The following is a 24,500-nucleotide window of genomic DNA, read 5'->3' on the forward strand; positions in this document are numbered from 1 at the left end:
TGCCTCATTTCCAACAGAATAGCGTCATGTTAAAAAGGAAGTAAGAGGCCGGGCACAGTGGCTCACGCCTGTAATCCCAGCACTTTGGGAGGCTGAGGCAGACGGATCACTTGAGGTAACAAGTTCAAGACCAGCTTGGCCAACGTGACGAGACCCCGTCTCTACTAAAAATACAAAAATTAGCCAGGCATTGTAGCAGGCACCTGTAATCCCAGCTACTCAGGAGGCCAAGGCAGGGGAATGGCTTGAACCTGGGAGGTGGAGGTTGCAGTGAGCCAAGATAGTGCTACTGCACTCCAGCAACAGAGTAAGGCTCTGTCTCCAAAAAAAAAAAAAAAAAAAAAAGAACGGGGTGAAAATCAACAAACAGCAGGCACAGATTTGGGGCTAGATAATAGACAAGTGAAAAAGCAAATGTATTCACGTACCCTTGATGCCCCTAGAAAGTCCTTCAAAGCACGTGACAGGGCGTATATGAGAGTGTAAACTGTTCACCATATGATGGTCAGGCTTCTGAAGCTGTTTACATCTGGAACGCAACCATCAACCTGGAAGGTAAGAAAAACAAACAAACAAAAAAAACTTCTGAGTGACAAACAGCTTCCACAAAGCCCATCCATTTTATTCCATAGAAGAAAAAGAAATGCGTCATTTATAAAACTCTACCAGAGGAAGCAACAGCCATTGCTAATAGCAGAGGAAAGAAACAAAGGCCTTAAAATTAGAAGCAGAGGAGCAGAACCATCCACGACCTTGAAACAAAGATGGAGTCCACACAGAGTCAACCCCAGTGCCTCACCCTAACAGCCTTCCACAGTAACAATAATCCCAGGTCGGCAACACAGTTTCAAACCAGGCTCAGAATCCAGTTCAAGGAAACAAGATGAGTAATACATTTTTATTTTATTTTTATTTTTATTTTCTTAAGATGGTTAAAATTGGGCCAGGCGCAGTGGTTCATACCCTCAGTCCCAGCACTTTGAGAGGCTGAGGCTGACAGATTGCTTGACCCCAGGAGTTCAAGACCAGTCTCGGCAACACATCAAAACACTGTCTCTTCAAAAGATAAAAAATACAGGCCGGGCACGGTGGCTCACGCCTGTAATCCCAGCACTTTGGAAGGCTGAGGTGGGTGGATTACTTGAGGTCAGGAGTTCAAGACCAGCCTGGCCAACATGGTGAAACCCTGTCTCTACCAAAGATAAAAAAAATTAGCCAGGCATGGTGGCGTGCACCTGTAATCCCAGCTACTTGGGAGGCTGAGGCAGGAGACTCCCTTGAACTCGGGAGGCAGGGGTTGCAGTGAGCCAAGATCGAGTCACTACACTCCAGCCTGGGTGATAGAGCAAGATTTCGTCTCGAAAACAAAACAAAAAAATGGCCAGATGCGGTGCTCACGCCTGTAATCCCAGCACTTTGAGAGGCTGAGACACGAGAACTGATTGAACCCAGGAGGCGGAGGTTGCAATGAGTTGAGACAGCACCACCGCATTCCAGCTTGGGGGACAGAGTGAGACTGCCTAAAAAAATAAAAATAAATTTAAAAATAAAAATGAAAAAAATCAGCCTGGCACGGTGGTGTGCACCTGTAGTCCCAGCTACTAGAAAGGCTGAGGTGGGAGGATTCCCTCAACCTGGGAGGTCAAGGCTGCAGTGAACCATGATTGTGTGATTGCACCATAGCATTCCAGCCTGGGCAACAGAGTAAGAACCTGTCTCAAAAAAAAAAGGAAAAAGAAAAAGAAAAAAGAAAAAAAGGTTAAAATTTTCAAAGCTAATATATTCTTGTTTTATTATTTTTATTTATTTATTTATTTATTTATTTATTTATTTTTAAGTGCAGCGTGCAGTGGCATGATCTGTAGCCTCGAACTCTAGCACTCAAACGATCCTCCCGAGTAGCTGGGACTACAGGCGTGTGCCACTATACTTACTTAAAAGCTAATATATTCTCTTAATAAGGGAGGGAACAGGTTTCAAAGAAAGACAGAATTAAGATGAAGGAATAAAAGTTGAGGCAGATGTCAGGCTTGAGACCAAGGCAGGGCTTCTTAACCATGAGAACCAGCCTGTAAGCGCGGTGACTGGGCCCCTGGCAGTGAGCAGTGATCCTCTTACAGGTCTTGATATCAGGTGAGGTTGAACTAGAGGTCTGAGGATCCCAATCAATTCCAAGGTTTTATGATGGGTCACGTCAAAGCAAAAAATTATTCTGACACTTTTTACACATGGTAAGGCAGACTTTATTTAGGATTACTACAACAGGTGTCAAGGTCATAGCAACAGGGAGAAAGAGTGGGCTCAATTCCAAATACAGCAAAGACGTCTGGAGATCTGTAGCCAATAAGCAGGGGGAGGCGTCCGTGGAGGGGAAATTACTAAGAAGAGACATTAAAGTCAGGGGGAGTCTTGCTAAATCAACTTAACAGGATTCCTGCTGAAGGCAGTTTGACTTAGACAACAAGGATAGGAACTAGGAACTTGATCAGGTGTGATCAGACATCCGGAATAGAGGATATCTCTCTAAACTCATCTAGCAGCTCTCTAACTTTAGCAGGATTCTTGCTAAAACTAGCTGGGAAAGCCTGGAAGGTGGGGGTGGGCTAAAGGCCTAGCTGAGAAGGGGGCTCAGAGAAGCCGGATTCAAGTTTGGTCAAGGAGCAAGTCTTCATCCGTAATAGTAACTCCAGGGACAAACAGAGTTCCTGATACCTCGAGGTGGTGCCCAAGGCAATAGGGAAGTACTAGGCAGAGCAAAGAGCAGAATCCAGATGTCCCAGCTTTCCCAGACCCAAGCTCAGCGGGGTGAGTTATAGCTGGTGCCCGGTAATACCTGACACCGCATAACACCTTCTAGTTTCTCCATTTCTTCCCAAGTATAATTATAATTATTGCGCTTTTTTGCAAAATCTAGAAATGGCCGTTTCTAAACATCAAGCTACCATACAATAAGAGGAAACTACCTTTGCACATAATGCTGTGTGAGCAATTTACATACAATTCCCTGTGACACCGAGGCAGATTGATTCATCATCGTGAAGATAATGATGCTTTTCAAAGTGGCCTTGTAATGACAAGCATACAAATAAAATAGGCCAAAAAAAACCCTGAAACTAAAAGACTGAATTTAAAAGCCTCTGGCAAAAACCAGGAAGCCTGCGATCACTAACAGAATTACTAAATTACCCTAGCAAAGTTAAACAAAGTTCCATGATCCCCAAATCCAAAGGAAAGCATTTAAAGCTGACCCCAGCCTGGTCAACACAGCAAGACCCCATCTCCACAAAAACTTCTTTTAAAGATTAAGTGGGTGTGGTGGCACACACCTGTTGCCCTGGCTACTTCAGAGGCAGAGGCAAGAGGATCATTTGAGTCCAAGAGTTCCAGGCTGCAATGAACTACGTTCACAACACTGCACTCCAGCCTGAGTGGCAGAGTGAGACTCCCTGTTTCTTAAAAAATAAAAATAAGACCGGGCGCCGTGGCTCACGCCTGTAATCCCAGCACTTTGGGAGGCCGAGGCAGGCGGGTAACGAGGTCAGGAGTTAGAGACCAGCCTAGCCAACATGGTGAAACCCTGTCTCTAATAACAATACAAAAATTAGCTGGGCGTGGCGGCACACGCCTATAATCCCCGCTACTGGGGAGGCTGAGGCCGAAGAAGCGCTTGAACCCAGGAGGCAGAGGTTGCAGTGACACGAGATCGTGCCACAGCACTCCAGCTTGGGCAACAGAGTGAGGCTCCACCTCAAAAAATAAATAAATAAATAAATAAATAAATAAATAAATAATAAAATTAGCCAGGTGTGGTGGCATGCCTTTAGTCCTAGCTACTTGAGACGCTGATGTGGGAGGACTGCTCGAGCTCAGGGTTCAAGGTTACAGAATATCCATTTCTAAAATAATAATAAAAGTAAAAATAGGGCAGGTGCGGTGGCTCAGGCCTATAATCCTAGCACTTGAGGAGGCCAAGGCAGGTGAATCACCTGTGGCAGGAGTTCGAGACCAGCCTGGCCAACATGGTGAAACCCCGTCTATACTAAAAATATGAAAATTAGCTGGATGTGGTGGTGGGCACCTGTAATCCCAGCTACTCAGGAGACTGAGGCAGGAGAATTGCTTGAACCTGGGAGGTGGAGGTTGCAGTGAGCCGAGATCACACCATTGCACTCCACCCTGGGCGACAAGAGCAAAACTCTTTAAAAAAAAAAAAAAAGTAGAAATAAATAAAGATGATACAACTGCCTTCCTTGATCTCAAAAGTGCGATCTACTTGCTGGGCAGAAGTTATTTAAGAATCCAGAAGGCTTGGCACACATGGTGGCTCACGCATGTAATCCCAGCACTTTGGGAGGCCAAGTCAGGCGGATCACTGGAGGTCAGGAGTTCAAGACTAGCCTGGCCAACATGGTGAAACCCCGTCTCCACTCAAAAAATAGAAAAAAAACTAGCCGGGCGTGGTGGTGCATGCCTGTAATCCCAGCTACTTGGGAGGATGAGGCAGGAGAATCGCTTGAACCCAGAAGGCGGAGGTTTCAGTGAGCCAAGATCACACCACTGCACTCCAGCCTGGACAACAGAGTGAGACTATCTCAAAAAAAAAAAAAAAAAAAAAAAGGCCAGGCGCGGTGGCTCATGCCTGTAATCCCAGCACTTTGGGAGGCCAAGGCAGGTGGATCACGAGGTCAGGAGATGGAGACCATCCTGGCTAACACGGTGAAACCTTGTCTCTACTGAAAATACAAAAACAAAATTAGCCGGGCGTGGTGGCGGGTGCCTGTAGTCCCAGCTACTCGGGAGGCTCAAGCAGGAGAATGATGAGAACTTGGTAGGCGCCACTGCACTCCAGCCTGTGTGACAGAGCGAAACTCTGTCTCAAAAAAAAAAAAAAGAACCTAGAAGGGCGATGTGCTAAATACTCTCGGGTTGTCCTTCAGGTGACGTTCCCTCTTTTTCCCCTGGGATCTGTGCCTGAGAGGCTGCCCTTCCTCACCTTCTGGCCCTGGCGAGGCACCCAGGGCAGGGATGAGGGTGGGAGGAGGGTCAAGACAGTAGGAGTACTGACACCCTGCTTCCTCCCCACAGCAGCACCTGGAGGTCTCTTCATCACAAGTCCCTGTTTCTCTCAGGCTTCAGTTCTAGGGAACAAAGGGGCTTCCTCCTGCTGCCCCAGGGGCCCCAATCCCTGTCTTTTTTGAGACAGGGTCTCATTCTGTCACCTAGGCTGGAGTACAGTGGCACGAACATAGTTCACTGCAGTCTTGAACTCCTGTGCTGAGCTTACATGATCTTGCCCCTCAGCCTCCCAAGTAGCTGGGACTAAAGGCACACACCACCACACCATACCTAGCTAATCTGGGCAGCAGCGGGGGGGATTGGTAGAGACAAGGTCTCATTATGTTGCCCAGGCTGGTCTCGAACTCCTGGGCTCAAGCAATCCTCCTGCCTCAGACTCCCAAAGTGCTAAGCTTAGAGGTATGAGCCACCGCACCCAGCCGGTCTACTTTTCTTAACTCTGTGAAAACACCGTCTCTCGTGACTCTCTTCTGTCACCTGTGACTGTGCCATATTTTCCTGCCAAGCCTCTGACTGACAACAGTAGAAGAAGAGGGGCAGAGAATTTCAAATTCAATTTTCTATCTTTGCCCTCAATGGAGAGGGAAGAAACCGAGAACCTGATTTTTAAGCTAGATTTTCAGGCATGGGTAGGGGGTAGGTGTGGAGCACTGTCTGAGGAGCCTCCAAGTGTAAGAGTGTCAGTGAAAACCTTGAATTTTTTTTTTTCCTTTTTTTGGTGACAGAGTCTGGCTCTGTCACTCAGGTTGGAGTGCACTGGCACGCTCAGTTCACTGCAACCCCTGCCTTATGTGTTCAAGTGATTCTCCTGCCTCAGCCTACCAAGTAGCTTAGATTACAGACATGAGTCACCACGCCTGGCTAAAACTTCGAATTTTCCACACAAAATTGTGTGTATGTATGTGTGCATTTTTCTGAAAAGAGAAATCCAGAAAGGAAAAGGTCAAAATGTTTCTATATCCTCAAAAGGTGACCAAAAATTTTAAGAGACAATGCTGCTAGAAAAACCACGTAGAAACAGCCACTGTCTCCCCAGGAGAAGAAAGAGGAACTGGTACGTGGCGGGTACCCAGGTCAGCTCCATGAGCAGGAATGCCACCTCTCCCCCTGCCAAGGGGTGCTGGGCTGGAGGAAGGACCAGCACCACCCCCCAACCTCGGCCACCGAGCACCCCGGAGGGGGCAGCTGGGATGGTGCATTCCTGCAAATCTCTCACAGCTCCCTCTCAACACTCAGTGACATTTGCAAAGCTCATCAGCCCAGCAGGTGTCGGATGCACAAGCAACAGCAAAAACAGTTCCCCGGCTGGGGAAAATCTCATCGTGTTGTTCTGAAAACCTCCAGGCTGCTGAGAGCCTCCAGGCAGCAAACCAGGAGGGGAAAAAACACTCAGGAGACAACAGAACAGCAGAGTGGACCACACAGGAAATGCCCAGGTGGGCACAACGAAGCCCGGAGCTGTCTGCAGATTCCTGCCCCAGGTGGGGAGCAGTCAGCCCTTCTGGAGCCCATATCCGCCCCTCGGGAGCTGTGCTGGGAGGATCAGCAGCTCCCTCCCACTAGGCTCGGTTCCCCCTTTACCACACAGACACAATCATTCAGAATGAACCTCATAGGGCTGTTGTGGTATAAAGTAGAAAATGTGCTTTGTATGTCAGCAAGACCCAGGAAATGCCTTCAGAAGTGTGTTAGGATAAGTATCAAAGTTCTTCTGTTTTCTTCCTTGCAGGGGTGATCATGGGTACAAACAAACAGCAGGTGACAAGGGAAGTTGATGGAATCAACTTCCCAGTTCCACAGGGCCCTTGCCCAAAGGCAGTGGCAAGGGCTAGGTGAGGTGGCTCACGCCTGTAATCCCAGCACTTTGGGAGGCTGAGACAGGCGGATCACCTGAGGTTGGGAGTTAAGAGACCAGCCTGACCAACATGGAGAAACCCCATCTCTACTAAAAATACAAAATTAGCCAGGCATGGTGGCACTTGCCTGTAATCCCAGCTACTCAGGAGGCTGAGGCAGGAGAATTGCTTGAACCCGGGAGGCAGAGGTTGCAGTGAGCTAAGATCGCGTCATTGCACTCCAGCCTGGGCAACAAGAGCGAAACTCCATCTCAAATAACAATAATAATTAATTAATTAATTAAGGGAGTGGCAAGCCAGCAGGCAATAATTAATTAATTAATAAAGGGAGTGGCAAGCCAGCAGGCAATGCCACCTGAGAGGGGCGGGAGTCTTGGGTCCACAGGGAGCCCTACGATGGTCTCCACCTCCCATGCCGCGGTCCCTTTTCCTGCTGCGCCAGTGTCCTCAGCTCAGAGGCACAGAGCTGCTGTGGTTAAGAGCCTGGATGGGGAGTCTTAGTGGATGCTGGGTCTTGCCATGAACTGACTGGATGGCCATGGGCAAGTTATATCATCTCTCCGTGACTTAGTCTCCTCATCTATAAATCAGGATGATCATAATCACAGTGCTGTTTCTGTGAGGTATAAATAAATTCAAACACAGTTCTCAGAACAGTGTCTGCGCTGGGCTTGATGGCTCACACTTGGAATCCCAGCACTTTGGGAGGCTGAGGCGGGCAGATCACTTCAACTCAGGAGTTCGAGACCAGCCTGGCCAACATGGCGAAACCCCATCTCTACTGAAAATACAAAAATTAGCAGGGCATGGTAGCACACACCTATAATCCCAGCTACTCGGGAGGCTGAGACAGGAGAATAGCTTGATCCCAGGGGGCAGAGGTTTCAGTGAGCCGAGACCATGCCACTGCACTGCAGCCTGAGCACAGAGCAAGACTCTGTCCGAAAATAAATAAATAAATAAAAACAGCGTCTGGTGTGCAGCAATAACTCAATAGATGCTGGCTGTCATATGTCCCGCATGTTTCAGTGAGTTTTCGAGGACCATTTAACAAAGAGGCCTCTGTGCTCCAGACACTGGCACCACCAGCCCATGAGCCTACTACCACATGGCCTTTACCCTAAGACGGGTTTCGTAACTTAATGTTGGTACAATTACAATAGACATGCACGTTTAACATAGATTTTCTCATCTATTAAATGGGAATAATAACAGCATCTAGCTAATAAGATTGGTGGAGGATTAAGGATTAATATATGCAGAATGCTTCGAACAGAGCTTGGCATGGCGTACTTATCAGAAATTGTCCTCTGCAGTTATTTTCACCGTCATTATAGTAATTGATCTGACCTGCTGCGGGCCTTCCCACTGCAATCAAACGTGGAAATTCTTCCTCATCCCTCGCTCAATCCAGGCATCACTTGACCCTGGTATCAAAGATGCATGGTCTGGGGCTGGCAAGCGAATGGCCTCGGTAAACAGAAAGATGCTGTGGAGTTTCAGGCATTTTCTGTGGTTTTCCCATTCTGTTGGCTTCCGAGAATTACTCACTTACAAAAAGAACATGGCGGCCGGGTGCGGTGGCTCACACCTGTAATCCCAGCACTTTGGGAGGCCAAGGCAGGCGGATCATGAGGTCAGGAGATCAAAACCATCCTGGCTAACATGGTGAAACTCCATCTCTACTAAAATACAAAAATTTAGCCCGGCGTGGTGGCTGGCGCCTGTGGTCCCAGCTACTCTGGAGGCTGAGGCAGGAGACCGGCGTGAACCCGGGAGGCGGAGCTTGCAGTGAGCCGAGATAGCGCCACTGCACTCCAGCCTGGGTGACAGAGCGAGACTCCGTCTCAAAAAAAAAAAAAAACCAACATGGCTTAGAAATTGCTGAGTTGCATATTAGATGCAGGTTGATTTAAGGTTTTTTTTTTTTTTTTTTGCCCTTGGGAGTAATTTTCAGGTCAGTATGTTGGCTTCTTGGTGGCCCCTGGAGCACAGCTGGCTTCCCGTCAGTCTGAGGGACTCATGGAAAATAAACCTTTAGCAGGGGCACACAAGGAAAACAATCAGAAGTGGAGAGAAAAAGTAGCAGGAAAGGGGTCCCAGTATAGTCAAAGATCACTGAGTGAGCCAGGAATTGAGACAATCACTAAATCAGTGGCCTCCACTGTCCATAACAAAGTCTGAAATAAGTTCCATCAAATCACTATTTTCCCTTCCTCTGTCACCTTAGCTGGTGCCTTGCTGCACTGGAGACTTGAAGAATCATTAGTCTGTTCTTGCATTGCTATAAAAAAAACACCTGAGATGGGTAACTTATAAAGAAAAGAGGTTTATTTGGTTCACGGTCCTGCAGGCTGCACAAGAAGCATGGCACCAGTATCTGTTTCTGGTGAGGCCTCAAGAAGCTTCCACTCGCGGCAGAGACCAACGGGGAGCAGACATGTCACAAGGCGAGAGAGAGCGCAAGAGAGAGGAGGTGCCAAGCTCGTCAAACAATCAGCTCTCCCGTGAACTAACAGAGAGCTCACTCATCACCATGGGGATGGCACCAAGCCATTTATGAGGGATCCACTCCATGACCCAAACACCTCCAACCAGGCCCCACCTTCAATACTGGAGATCACATTTCAACATGAGATTTGGAGGGAACAAGTATCCAAATCTTATCAGAGAATATTAAACCAGTAAGGATACAGTCAATGAAAGGTAGAATCCTAAAAGCACAGACTCTGGGTCAGATCACCTGGATTCAAATCTTGGTTCCCTCAACATTTAGCCATGCGACCTTGGTCCAGCCCCAGGCACTCTGTGCCTCAGTTTCCTCATCTGTAAGATAAGGATGGCAGCAGCTAACAGGCAAGTGAGGTGTAAATGAATTAATATATATGAAGCTCTTGGAAAAGTGGCAAACAACAAGCACTTACAAACCTTTAGTCTTTTTTTGTTTTGTTTTGAGGCGGAATTTTGCTCTTGTTGCCCAGGCTGAAGTGCAATGACGCAATCTTGGCTCACTGCAACCTCCACCTCCCGGGCTCAAGCAATTCTCCTGCCTCAGCCTCCTGAGTATCTGGGATCATAGGCATGTGCCACCATGCCCGGCTAATTTTGTATTATTGGTAGAAATGGGGTTTCTCAAAGTTGGTCAGGCTGGTCTCAAACTCCCGACCTCAGGTGATGCACCCACCTTGGCCTCCCAAAGTGCTGGGATTACAGGCCACCGCTCCTGGCCAACCTTTAGCCTTTATTATTCTTCAGTTCCTGCGCCCTGGGAGCCCTACAGGGAAAACCTGTTTGGGGTACGGAGGGAACTTTTCCAGCTCCCTGCAGCCAGTGAAATGGGAAGACAATTAGAGACCAACAGAACAGGATTCAAACTGCAGCCGCTCCACACATAAGTTACTGTGAGCTGGTTTATTATTATTATTATTATTATTATTATTAGTTTTAGACAAGGTCTTACTCTGTCTCTCAGGCTGGAGTACAGTGGTTTGATCACAGCTCACTGCAGCATCAAGCTCCCCAGGTTCAGGTGATTCTCCCACCTCAGCCCCGCAAGTAGCAGGGACTACAGGTGCACACCATCACATCCAGCTGATTTCTGTATTCCTTTGTGGAGACAGGGTTTCTCCATGTTGCCTGGGCTGGTCTCGAACTCCTGGGCTCAAGTGATCCCCCCTCTCCTCAGCCTCCCAAAGCGTTAGGATGACGGATTACAGGAGTGAGCCACTGCATCTGGCGCTGTGAGCTATTTTAGTTATGAAGTTCTCTGAAACTCATCTTCTTCACCAGCTACATAGGATTTGACCACTTCCTGGAATTGTAAGAAATGAGACTACACCATGTAGGTATTAAATAAATGTTATTTTCTTCATCTCTTCCCCTTCCTTGGGGTGCAAAGGAGGCAATCAAAGCAAACACTACATTGTTGCAACTCTCAGCAAGCATGTCACCTACCCAGATCAAGGCCCCAGGGTGCCCTGAGACATCATGACCAGCTGGAAATAGTGATGTTTTCCTGCCAAGAAACCAAGAATCGGTGCACTTCACCAGGGCACACCCATGTGGCCTGTCCTCCAATGCTGAGACGTCAGCCATTTTCCACCCACGGCCCAGAGAGCAGGAGTCAGGAAAAGCAGAGAAAACAGCGAAACAATCTGGGCCTGGAGTTCTCAGCAAATCCTGATTCTAACCAAAAGTTATGGGAACAACTTGACAACTACTTCATGAGGTGATGTCCGAATCATTAGCAAGAAAGGCTAGGGCAGGTCATTTTTATATAAACATCTGAAGGATAAAGAGTGTAGACAAATGTCTAAAACAATGCCTAAAACGGCTGCCTACTGCCTGCTTACACAGCTTTTTCCTTCTTTAGACAAATGATAAAACATCAGCACTTCTGAATATAAATCATCTTCAATTAAGACATTTCTGTTGGAAAAGCACTTTTAGCAGGACAAACGAAATATCTGCCACTGTTCTCCAACTTGGGTCTTTCAAGGTTGGCAGGGCGATTTATTTTTGTTGATTAAACAAAATACAAATGGAAAGGGCCTAAAAATTGATTAGCCAATTAAACTCAATGATTCTCAACAATGAAATGTGCATTATTAGCTTTGCCAGAGTTATAAAAACGTCTCCGAGCTTTACTGCCATTTTCACGATTTACACCATCGATATTTGTGCTGACAGAAAGATTAAGTAAGGACTGGCTGATGCAAAATCTGTCTTCTCTTTTGCTGGAACGGAAGGAAGAGAAACGATTAAGGGCTTGGGCCATTTCAGGAAGAACATCTGCACTGCATTGGTAATTCTTGAAAGAATGATCTGGATTGAGCAAGGGAGCTGTTGTCACTCATTTTGTGTGTACTTGTTCTTTAGTAAATTACAGATTCACTAATAGGGGCCAATTTGTTGAGATGACAACAATCATAAATATCCAGATTCTTCATTTTCTCTTCTCGTTTTCCAAGGGGATGAGTGTCCAGACAGGCAGCCAACCAAATGATGGGTGTCAGATGCTTTTGCAAAATCGATCCATGCACAGAGGGGCGCCATGAGCCTATTTCAGTCCAGAACAGTTTTTCTTAATTGCCACCGTGAGGTCAAGATCACAACTGCAATAAATTTACTGACAATAGCCCAAAACCCAGGGCAGTAGAATGCTGATGCTTCCTGGTGGTCAGAGCAGGAATGTTGCTGGCTGCTAAGCGTTTTTAAACTTGATTGTATATAATTGTTAATCACTGACCCATTCTCCAACCCTTCTGGGCTGGAAGATGTTGCTAGGCAACGAATTTTGCTCTAGATACTTTCTGAAAGCTAGTGAGGCAAAAACCAAGTGTCAACTAAGTAAACACTAACCATTAGAGACAGGTTCAAATAAAAAAGGGATGCCTGGCTTCCTTAGAGCACACCCATCTCATGTCCTTTCTTAATGCAGACACACATTTCCTGCGCTTACAACTCAGCAAATAAGCAATCTCAGGTTGAACTGGGGGAAATTGCCCTTTTGGTAGCTCAATTTGGCAATTCATATGGGTCAACCTAATCAGAGGGAGGTTTCCACAGTCTGTGAAATAGAAGAACTATTTTCCTCCACGAGCGTAATCATAATTGGGCCTTGCATCAATAACACATCACTTACCTAAGGCACATATTTCCTGAAATTCTTTTTATAAGAAAGAGTTGGGAGAGGCAATCTGCTGGCAAATGCCTGAATAAGAAGTCAGAGTTATTTTTCCATTTTAGACTAACACAATCTGATTTGACCGATTCTTGTACAATATCCACACATTCCCCACCTTTTCAAATATTCAGCGACTCAGGAAAGGGAACTAAATGATTTTTTTTTTTTGAGACGGAATCTCACTTTGTCACCCAGGCTGCGGTGCAGTGGCGCAATCTCGACTCACTGCAACCTCTGCTTCCCAGGTTCAAGCAATTCTCCTGCCTCGGCCTCCCAAGCAGCTGGCATTATAGGTGCACGCCACCATGCCCAGCTGATTTTTGTATTTTTAGTAGAGACAGGGTTTCACTATGTTGGCCAGGCTGGTCTCGAACTCTAAATGCATTTTTCTTAAATTGAGTTCAGGAACCCCAGAGGACATCCTGAAGATGAGGACGGAACTGCCAACTGCATGAAAGAAGTTCATTTAGGAGGAAAGAGGAAGGAAGGCAGCACGTTGGTATCATGGCATGATGCTATTCCCAGGAAGCAAGTGAAGTCTAATGACTTTCCATGTCCCAGGCAGCTGAGAGCCTCACAGTCAAGAAATGCTAAAGAAACAGAAAGGCCCTATGTTAGTTCACAGAATATCTCCAGGAGGTTCTTAGAATGAATTACCATTGGGAGTCCAGAATAACAACCAGCTTAGGCAGTGTGTGCACGCAAGTGATTAACCTCATTAGGAAAGAATTGGTAAAAATTATGAGGTGAAGGGAGAACTCGCAGTGACATTTAAGGTTAGATTACTGGCTTTATCGAGCAGGTGTGAACAGCTATGCAATTTTAATTTTTAGCAAGCAAAATGAATTGTTTCTAGGATTATTAACAATTTATAAACTAGACACATATAAACTTTGCATTGGGCAAATGGCAAATTGCCTTAAAAAGACAATAGAAAGTTTATCATCCATTCCCAGATGAGTCCTCTTAAAATAGAACCAAGCTTTGTATTTAGTCTGGATTTGCTTTACTACCTACTTGTAATTAAAAAGTTTAAAAAAATCAATCCATACAGAAACATGTAGAGTTAAAAGTGAACAAATCCTCATTGTCAGTCCCCAGAGGTTAACTTACAATTTGTTTGCCTACTTCTTACGAAAGTCACATCCTAATCCATATCCTGGCGACTGACTTTTTCACTCAACATTATAGCATAGAAACTACTTTTAAATGGAGTCCTCTGGAACATTCAGTATTCACCAGCCAATGTGTCCTGTTTTTCTTTTCTTTTTGTCTCTTTTGTTCAAAATAAAACTTCTTAGTTGGTAAGAATCACCCCCTACCTATGAGTTTACAACAATTTAAAGACCACCAAAACAATGATCAATTATTCATCTTTCCAAAAGCTCCAAAGCACACTGTTAGAAGCCAAAGTGTTTCAGCCCCAAAGATGTGTCAAGGAAATCCAGCCCAACACAAATGGGGTGGAGGCAGCTTGCTGACATCCCAAATGCGTGGCTTCAGTTGGAATCCTAAAGGAAAGATGTCTACATCACCCAAAAAGAGATAAATGAAATCCAGAAACACCGAAGACTCAAGAAATATTAAGAGCCAACTGCTAAATTAGATTCTGAAACTATGTGCTATGCACTAGGAAAAGAATGTGATTTCTACAAGGACATTTTTAACCACCTGTGAAAGAAATCGTGAGCCTGCTGGGAACAAGCAACTACTGAGACAAGGAACAAAAACAGCTTCATGAGCATTAGGACTGTCACAACTGTGCTCTGCACAACTGAGATTCCACATTGCTTCAACTTGAGAACTGCTAAACCATATTCTTTACTTGAATTCTGGAGAAAATGATCTTAATAGCTCAATGAACAGAATTTTTAAAAGCCACTTCCCCTCTCTAGACATTAGTTTTCTTATCTATAAAATGAGAGGACTTGATTTTAAAAACTCTAAAATCTGTAACATGATGTATTCCTGTGATTCTGTTCGGTTATAATTATGTATGTGGATGGATGGATGGATGGATGGATGGATGGATGGATGGAAGGAAGGATGGATGGATGGATGGAAGGCAGAGATCTGCTGGAGTGGGACCGTACAGGCTTGTGACCAATTGTTACAGTTTTAGGAATTTTGTAGACCAGTTGACATCATACTGATAGCTTGAAATTGGCCATGATGGGAAAATTTACACCATAGAAATTGACAAAACACTACAAATCAAGCCTCTTTATTCACCTTGAGAAGCCCATTTACTAATACGCCACTGATGGAAGGGAAAAAGGAAGGGTAAGAAGGGGAGAAGAAAGATAAAGAAACAGTACCTGTAAGTGCCTACAAAGTCCTCCAAGTCGGCTGTTCCCCCGTATCTCCACATTGATACACTTCACATTTTCTCTGCCTGCAACCCTATTCCCCACTGGGAATCCCTGCCTGTTTTGCCTCTTTTAGAAAAGCCATTCCCGGCGTCTGCCCTCCACCTGAGATGCCACTACATGTGCTCTCACAGTTGCAGTGATTACCCGTCTCCAACCTCCTAGGAAATACCTACTACACAGTGCGGCCACTGTCCATTTAGTCGGCCCCGCTAAAGCATCAGCTAATTCTGCACAGCAACTATGCATTTTAGCTCTTGGTGCTTAATGCCCAGCACAAAGACAGACACATGGCCACCATCCAATCAATCGATTTTAAATTAAAGCAATGGTTTTAGCTGCAAGGCAGAGCAAAAACATCTGATGATAAAAGGTTCAGCCTCCAAGAACAGCACTTCTTCTATCCTGGTCATCACTGGGTAGCAGGAGCTACCCAAGGGCTTAAGCTTTCCCGGTCCACTTTCCCTTACATTGTGGTTTGCCATTAAATCAGTTAACCTACTTTTGTCACAAAGCAGTGCAGTGTGTCACTGGCCCACTTCATTTCTTGGCTACTCAATGGCATCCACATGTCAGTATGAACTGTGTTTTTAAATAAGGAATTAACTGTCTCTGTCCTGGATTTACCCAAGGGAAGCTTGGGGTGCAACCTTGGGTTCTATTGCCTAATACACTAACGTGACTTGGAGCAAACTGCTTAAGCTTTCTCATCCTTAGCTACCCAATCCATTAAATGAAGACATAAGTCTAGAAATAGCATAGACAAGAAAGAAATCACCACACTGCCCCATGCCAGAGTAAACGCAGGGACACCAGCCAGCCCTGGCCTCCGCAGTGGCTGCAAATGGAGCCACACCCTTCTATCACCTTTGGAAGGCAGGAGGGAAAGTGTCTTAGTCTCCCTGGGCTGCCATAACAAAATAGCAGACTGGGAGATTCAACAACATTCATTCATTCATTCATTCATTCATTTTTGAGACAGAGTAGTCTTACTCTGTTGTCCAGGCTGGAGTACAGTGGCACAATCTTGGCTTACTGCAACCTCCGTCTCCCAGGTTCAGGCAATTCTCCTGCCTCAGCCTTCCAAGCAGCTATAATTACAGGCATGAGCCCCCAGGCCCAACTAATTTTTTTGTATTTTTTGAGACGGAGTTCAGCTTCGTCACCAGGCTGGGAGTGCAGTGGCCGGATCTCAGCTCTCACTGCAAGCCCGCCCCGGGTTCACGCCATTCTCCTGCCCTCAGCCTGAGTAGCTGGGACTACAGGCTCACACCTCGCCCGCCAGTTTTGCATTTTTAGTAGAGACGGGGTTTCAACTGCAAAGAATAGGATGGTCTCTGAGATTCTCCTGACCTTCGCGGATCCACCCCGGCCTCCCAAAGTGCTGGGATTTGCTTGAGCCACCACCCGGCAATTTTTTATTTTTTATTAGGACAGCTTCAATGGTGCTGGCTGGTGTCAAACTGCTGACCTCATATGATCCACCACTTTGGCCTCCCAAAGTGTTGGGATTACAGGCATGAGCCACTGCACCCGACCAACAGACATTTATTTTCTTACAGTCCTAGACACTGAAGTCCATCATCAGGGTGCTATCTGCATTGGTTTCTGGTGAGGCCTTTCTTCTTGGCTTGTGGACAGCCACCTTCTCTCTGTGTCCTCACATGGCCTCTCCTCTGTACACACAACAATAAGATTTAACCCAGATGCCAAAGGTATAGTCAACACTTCCAAGTTAAGCCATAGCTCCTTGTTGGGGTACCTGTTTCTATCCTACATCATGAACTGCTTTTACTCACACTTCTGACACCAAATGTGTGGGGTTTTTCCTTCCACCAACCAATGCTCCAACTCTCTGGACGCCAACTGGAGGTCCTACAATTCAATTCAAGACTGTCGCTAACTACCCACAGCTAGCAGAGAACCTACAAGTTAAGGGCTCAGTCCCACAAGATTGCCCCCATTTCAGATACCAGCTACAAATGGAGTGCCCACACTTCAGCTTAACCAACTACAAATTCTGGAGTTCCCATGACCCTCTCCCCAGGCTCAATAATTTGCTAGAATGGCTTGCAGAACTCAGGAAAACATCTGACTTACTATTACTGGTTTATGATCAAGGACACAACTCAGAAGCAGCCAAATGTTAGAGATGCACAGGACAAGGTGTGGGGAAGGGCACTCAGCTCCCATGCCCTCTCTGGGCACACCACCTCACAGGACCAACATGTGTCCACCAACTCAGAAGCTCTCTGAATTCTGTTGTTTAGAGATCTTACGGCATGAGTGAGTAAATCATTGGCCATTGATGATTCATTCAATCTCTCACCCCTCTCTCCTCTCCCTAAGGAGAGGATGGAGCTGAAAGTTTCAACCCTCTAATCACATGGTTTGGTCTTTCTGGAGACCAGCCCTCAGCCCGAAGCTATCAAGAGGTCCCCAGTGTACAAAAGAAAGACATTCTACCACTCCAGAGATTCCAAGCGTTTGGAGAACTGTGTGCCAGGAACTGGGAAAAAGTGTATGTGCGTGTGTGTATACATATGTACATATATACACACATATGTATTTATATACATATATACACATATGTATTTACATACACATATATACACATATGCATATTTTTTTCTTACCATAACAATCATCCTTTTTTTTTTCTTTTTTTTTTGAGATGGAATCTTACTCTGTCACCCAATCTGGAATGCAATGGCGCCATCTCGGCTCACTGCAACCTCCATCTCCTGGGTTCAAGTGATTCTCCTGCCTCAGTCTCCCAAGTAGCTGGGATTACAGGCTCCTGCCACCATGCCCAGCTAATTTTTGCACTTTTAGTAGAGACAGGGTTTCACCACATTGTCCAGGCTGGTCTCGAACTCCTGACCTCAGGTGATTCACCCACCTCGGCCTCCCAAAGGGCTGTGATTACAGGTGCACACCCAGCCCATCGCACCCATCTTAACCAGAAATTCTGCCTTGCACACCAACCTAAAGATGGTACCCTCTTGTCACCTAGGCTAAATCAGCCTGGCATGAGGGAATCAAGAAAGGGCTTATTTTCTGGCTCTGAGGCAGTACCAGTTTGTTTTGTTTCTGTCTGGTGATGGCTTCTGGTGGGAGGTTGGAGGAGAGAGAGCAGAGTGGGAGCCCAGAAGCACAACAGAAGGGTGATGCAATATGCAAGCTGACGCTCAGGACACGCCCACCTGTCTGCCCATGTGCATCTGGTAAAGTGAATTTGAAGCTTGCCAGTCCTCAGCTGAACCAGAAGCACCCCCAGTCAAGTCCAACGTAACACTGAAAATAGCGTGGGAGCCCTTGGCAGTGACCCAGAGCAATATAAGAGATTATAAGAAGAACAGATACCATTTACTGAGTAGCTACTGTGCCAGGTCCTGGGCACTGTGTGTATATAATCATTGTCAAACTGGTAATGAAAGTGTTCTGCCCATTTTACAGATGAGGATACAGAGGCTCAAATACTAGGTGACTGCCCCAGGCCACACAGCCAGTAAATGAAGGACACAAACCCAAGTGTATCTGGCTGCAAAGGCCATGGTCTTGGCATCACACCATGGCGGGCTGTCTCTGGCTCCTTCCATGAAGTCCTCAGATTGATGTTTAGAAAGAAGGAGATATTTTATAAACATAAGCAAACATAAGTAGGCCAAAACTAACAGGACTTGCAGCAAATGGTGCTGCAGTCCCCACCACCATGGGATCAAGCACCCTCCCACTCCTTTGTTTTATGAAATCTGAGGTCTTGAAAAGACACATACGCACTGCACCCCACGCTTCAACCCGAGAGATTCAGTGTGTAAAAGACAGAGTGGGTCTTGTGCCAAGAAGTTGGAGCCAGTTTATTTTAGTCTCAATGTTAAGACAGCCAGCACCAGGTTGAGGCTGAGAAATGCTCCTTCTAATTAAAACTTTATTTTCAAACACATGTCACAGTTTCGACATGGTGAGACTCATTTTTTGCTATGTGGATTTCTAAGAGTAGAAGCAGCTGCTTCTACTGACAGTCTCTTCCATTCATTTCGGGACAACCAGAGGATCCCAAGGGGCCAAGATTGGTTTTATATGCAGGGCAGGAGCAATGTGAGCTCTGCGAGCACTCAAGATACCTACAAAATCAAGAAAAATGAGACTATCATCAATCTAGTTGATATCGCAAGAGGCACTGCTTCATGACAGAGTCTATGCATCCAGTTGAGGAAAAGCCTGACAAATCTGGACCACAGACAATGTCCCTTGTCCCCATCTGGTAGGGTCCAATATGAGGAACACCCAAGCAGATCTGAGGCAACCTTGGAAAAAGGGAGTGAACCAGGGCATCATGGAACCCTGGTCATTGCCGGAAAAGGAGTCAGAAAATCCACTGCCATAGGCTGAAAGGTTAGGTCCCCTGCAGAACTCACACTTTCAAATCCTCACCTGAAATGTGATGGCCTTTGAAAGGTGATCAGCCATAAGGTGCAATCCTCATGTATGGGATTAGTGCTTTTTTAAAAGAGACCCCAAAGAACTCCCTCACCCTTCTACCACGTGAGAACACGGCAAAAGTTGGCTGTCTATAAGCCAGGAAGCCAGCCCTCACCAGACACAAATCTGCTGGCTCCCTGATCCTGGACTTCCCAGCCACCAGAACTGTGTTGTTTATATGCCACTCAGTCTATGGTATTCTGTGACAGCAACCCAAACAGATGAAGACACCCACTAAGAACACTGTACCCCAACTGCCTGTCACTTAGAGTGTCCCCCACAGGACTCCACAAAGAGGCTTCCGGGGTGGGGACTGCGTGGGCTTTGCTCCCTGGTCCATCTGCAGGCACATACCCGCAGGTATGAGCTCAATACGTCAACACCTGCTGGTTGAACTAGCACCATGGAGCTAGCACTGTGGGTGGCCTCCAAACCCAGCTTGCCTCTGCCTCCAGGGCAGGGACATTACTTAAACAGCAGCTCTTAACCAATGTGAAAATCAGGAAGAAACACACAAAGAAAGGACTGAGGAAGCCTGAAAGAGCAAACTACTATGGGTTTCAAATCTTTTGCCCACCACTCTCTAGTAGTAAACCTACTCAAGGCCCAGCTATTAAAGCAGGCCCCAAAGTCCACAGCACTGTGCGTCCTATAATCTCAGTATCTTGCTCATCCAGGAAGGGGGGCCTGATAGACTTTTTAGGACCCTGACCCCAGGCATAGCCATCTTCACGTTCTGAGGCTCCCCTAGTACAGCCAGTGCTATCACCTAAATGTTTGTGCCCCACCTCTCCAAATTCCTATCTCCCTGAAATCCTAGCCCCCTAGGTGATGGTATCAGGAGGTGGAGCCTTTCGGAGGTGACTGGGTAGGAGGGCAGAGCCCCTGTGAATGGGATTAGTGCCCTTATAAAAGAGGCCTCAGAGTACTAGCCAGTCCCTTCCACCATGTGAGGACTCAGTGAGAAGACAGTCTTCTATGAACCAGGAAGCAGGTCTTCACCAGACACCAAATCTGCCAGTGCCTTGATCTTGGACTTTCCAGCCTCCAGAACCATGAGCCATAAACTCCTGCTCTTTATAAATTACACAGTTGTGAATAATTTCTATTCTTTCAGGGCAGCAAAACACAGACTAAGACAAGCACCAGTCGTAGCATTAACACATCCATACAGGAACAGAGACTGAAGAGCAAATCTAGAGCACCACGCTGTCTTCCCACAAACCAGGGCATGCCTCACTCCATGGCTCGCACACATTCCAACTGGTCCCCAGAAAGGAGCCCCAGGGGCTTCTCAGGCATGGGCTATTCTCACCCTCACATCTTACAATGGAGAACATAAAATGACTCTGACACCAAGAGGTGGCACTACTCGGGGGACAATTTATAACTCACTGCAGCATTTTCTAGGAGCCTATAAAATTCACGTGCTAATCCCAAGACAAAAAAATGAAAACATTTAATGCACTGTTGCATGAGAGTGTGGAGAGAGGAGACAGACAGAAAGCAAAACACAAACTCTGGGATAACAGATCAAAATTCAGACCTGGAATCTACAACACCTAATGACCATATTCTCTCTGCTGGACTCCAGTAGCCACCATTGTGTCAGGAACCTCAATAAGCTCTCACATCCTCAGAGACAGCCTACCCTCCAGAGACAGCACACTCCTGAAGGGAGTGGCTTGCACTGCTTGTGTCCCAGGGAAGCAGCAAGGTGCCAACAATTCCAACATCACCACCACCAACAGCTACTGGGTACCAACCAGGGCCGGATACTGGTCTAAGCCCTCACGTGTATGAGCACGCTGAAGCCTCGCACCTGCCTGAGGGGTAGGTGCTACTAAAGTCCCTACTCTGTAGAAGAGGAAACCCAGGCACAAAGAGACTGAGTCCTCTTTACAAGGTCACGGTCCAGCTGCAGAACCTTTCCTCTTAGCTCTACACCCCGCCTAACCACATGTTCGCAGGGCCTGGTTCTCTGATTCCCTGATTCCGAGCAACTGTCTTCACATACACGATCTGCTCCCCTGTTGGGCTCAGGAACAAGCTGCACGCCCTTGAGTGGAAACCAACAGCACATCCCATCCCTCTACCACCTGATGATTCACCATTCAAAACCAGTTCTTACCCACAATAAAATATGAACTGTTGGGAGGGAGGTGCCATGGGGCACTGTGAAACCGGTGTCCCTGTAGGAGGACTGGGAGTCCCAGCCATCCAGCACTGGAACACAGTACACTTTCCACTCTGGATCATCCCGGGGAAAAAAATGAGAACCCTCACCCTCTGAGAGCCAGTCAGCGGCCCCCAAGGAACTCCCTACCATCCCTCTGAAAGCCAGCCGCACCACCGTCATCCTGCCCTCATGTCTGAGGCTGCATTCAAAACCTGGAGCAGCAGAAATGACCATCCCGCTATTCTGTGTCATCCTACAGGGTCAGAACGAGGCGGGGGGAAAAGGGTGTGTCAGCAGCTCCAGCAGCCTGCCCCTCCCTGGGCAGCAAGATTTACAAAGCACTTCATTTAGGTCTGACAAATATTCTGTGTCCTGAGCTGCTGCTCTAGGCTCGGTTGTGCTTTTTTACATTCAATTGCTCCTCAGTGACCACTGCCTAGTACTCATGTCACTCATGTCACGGGCTTGGCAGCCAGGCTCAGGTGGAAACTTCCTGCATCCACCCTTTCCACTAAGGAGGGGAACAGGCTGGACCATCCTTCCTGATGGAAGCCCAAGGACCAGTAAAGCCTGGTGGTCTTGATATGGAGCAGTCCCAGGACAGAAGAACTTTGGTCCACAGCTTGGGACGTAATGAGAGTCACATCACCACTCGGGTCTTCAGATGTCACATGAGGAAGCACTGAGACTTTTCTGCTGTGTGGCCGCTTCGCCCGAAGCAGAGGGAAGGGAGATACAAAATTATACCTGTATTCTGTGTGATCCTCATATGTACAGACAGAAAAAAGAAAAGGAAGGGGGGGAAGGGGAAACGGGAGGTGTATTAGTCTGCTCTCACGCTGCTAATAAAGACATACACCAGACTGGGTAATTTACAAAGGAAAGAAGTTTCATGGACTCAGTTCCACATGGCTGGGGAGGCCTCACAATCATGGTGCATGGCGGAAGGTGAAGGAGGAGCAAACTCATGTCTTACATGGTGACGGACAAGAGAGAGTACATCGGCGAACTGCCATTTATAAAACCATCAGATCTTGTGAGACTTATTCACTACCATGAGAACAGTATGAGGGAAATCGCCCCCATGATTCCATTGTCTCCACCTCGCCCCACCCTTGGCATATGGGGATTATTATAATTCAAGGTGAGATTTCGGTGGGGACACAAATCTTACCCTGAGGGGAGAGGAAAAAAGAGAACAAGGGAAGAACATAGACACACAGGAGAAAAAAAGACAGCAAAAGCATAGGTGAAAATGTTCACAGCAGCTATTCAGAAGTGGCAAAATTTATGAATAACTTTTGTTTTCTTCTCTATGCCTTCCTGTATTGCCTGTATTCTCTCCAAGGAAAATGCATGTTACAATCAGGAAAAAAAAAAAAAAAAAAAAACCTGCCAAGCATATATTTCAAGATTTTCGTCAGCACCAGCCAACTAAAAGGTAACAATAATAACTGTGGGCTGGTGCAGTGGCTCACGCCTGCAATCGCAGCACTGTGGGAGGCTGAGACAGGAGGATGGCTTGAACCCAGGAGCTGCAATGAGCTATGATTACACCACTGCACTCTAGTGTTGGTGACAGAGAAGCAGGGTGGGGAGGGAAGACAAACAAGAGAAGAACAAGAAGGAGAAGAAGGAAAGAAAGAAAGACAAGAAAGAAAGAAAGACAGAAAGAAAGAAAGAAAGAAAGAAAGAAAGAAAGAAAGAAAGAAAGAAAGAAAGAAAGAAAGAAAGAGAGAGAGAGAGAGAGAGAGAGGAAGGAAGGAAGGAAGGAAGGAAGGAAGGAAGGAAGGAAGGAAGGAAGGAAGGGGAAGGAAAGGAAGGAAGGGAGGGAGGGAGGGAGGGAGGAAGGAAGGGAGGGAGAAAGAAAGAGAGAGGAGAGGAGTGGAGAGGAGAGGGAGACGGAGGCAGGGAGGGAGAAAGGAAGGAAGAAAGGTAGGTAGGTTGGTTGTGCTAAGGGAAAAGGTGCAGACCCCCACCTTGGCAGATGGGAGGGGCCACCCTGGATTGCTTGGACCCATCATACCTCTACAACCGTGACCTTAGGAAGCCATCCTCAGGAGGCCACGCTCACAGCACACCTGTAAGGGATCCACTCCTGAAGAAAAACACTCCCCAGAGTCTGAGACAGCACGTCAGCCCCTCATCCATCTCAGGGCAGAAAGTGCCCAGAGGGAGAGCCCTGGAGGGGAAGGTCAAATCCCCCTCCCCTCCCCATCCCACTTCATCTGGCTGTTCATGCTCATGCTCAAAGCACTTGAAGAAACTTCCAGAAAAACAAGGTTTCCGGATCATTACAATTGTCTTTCAGCAGTTTTATTAACTGACAGGAGTAAGAGGAAAAAGAAGACTTTTTTATCCAGGCCTTCATGTGAAAGTTTGTTTTAGGGAAAAAAAGGAAAAGAATTATAGCATTCACTGAAAAGTGTGCCTTTCCAATTTTTTCCCAAAAAACTTGTACATGTGTTACTGCTAATTCTCTGTTTGGAGTCTCTTTCCACCATAAAAACCTACTGTATGCAGAGGTGCCCATGATCTAATAAATCTTTTTTGTTATTATTCTTGTTAACTCAGAGAGGCAGGTTCTTCTATTCTCGCCCTGTGACCATGACTTGGGGTCACTGTGAGGCCCTCTCTAATTCTACTTTATGTAAAATAATTAAGTGGCTTTATAAAAAAATTCTTACAGATATCCTCAAGTTTAAAGAAGAATCTCAAAAGTTTAAGATATGACACCCAAAAATGCAGAGATTCAAAATACCCAAACATCACCATTGATTAAAGCACGAAATAAAATGATGGTTTTTTTAGACTGCCAGCAGGACTAGACCTAGCCTTTATAACAACAA

At 46.5% G+C, this 24,500-nt stretch overlaps 1 protein-coding gene across 1 annotated transcript in view; it reads right to left on the bottom strand.

The window, feature by feature from the left end:
• Positions 1 to 329: 329 nt before the first annotated feature.
• LOC110742777 (skin secretory protein xP2-like) overlaps positions 330 to 24,500 on the bottom strand; it is a 90,375-nt gene continuing 66,204 nt past the window's right edge. The window contains exon 2 of the mRNA XM_021935544.2: positions 330 to 548. Within this exon, the coding sequence (XP_021791236.1) occupies positions 492 to 548 (57 nt within the window). The 3' untranslated portion in view covers positions 330 to 491. The remainder of the gene's footprint in view (positions 549 to 24,500) is intronic.

The sequence above is a fragment of the Papio anubis genome, chromosome 4 (assembly GCF_008728515.1).
Source record: "Papio anubis isolate 15944 chromosome 4, Panubis1.0, whole genome shotgun sequence".
Taxonomy (NCBI): Eukaryota; Metazoa; Chordata; class Mammalia; order Primates; family Cercopithecidae; genus Papio; species Papio anubis.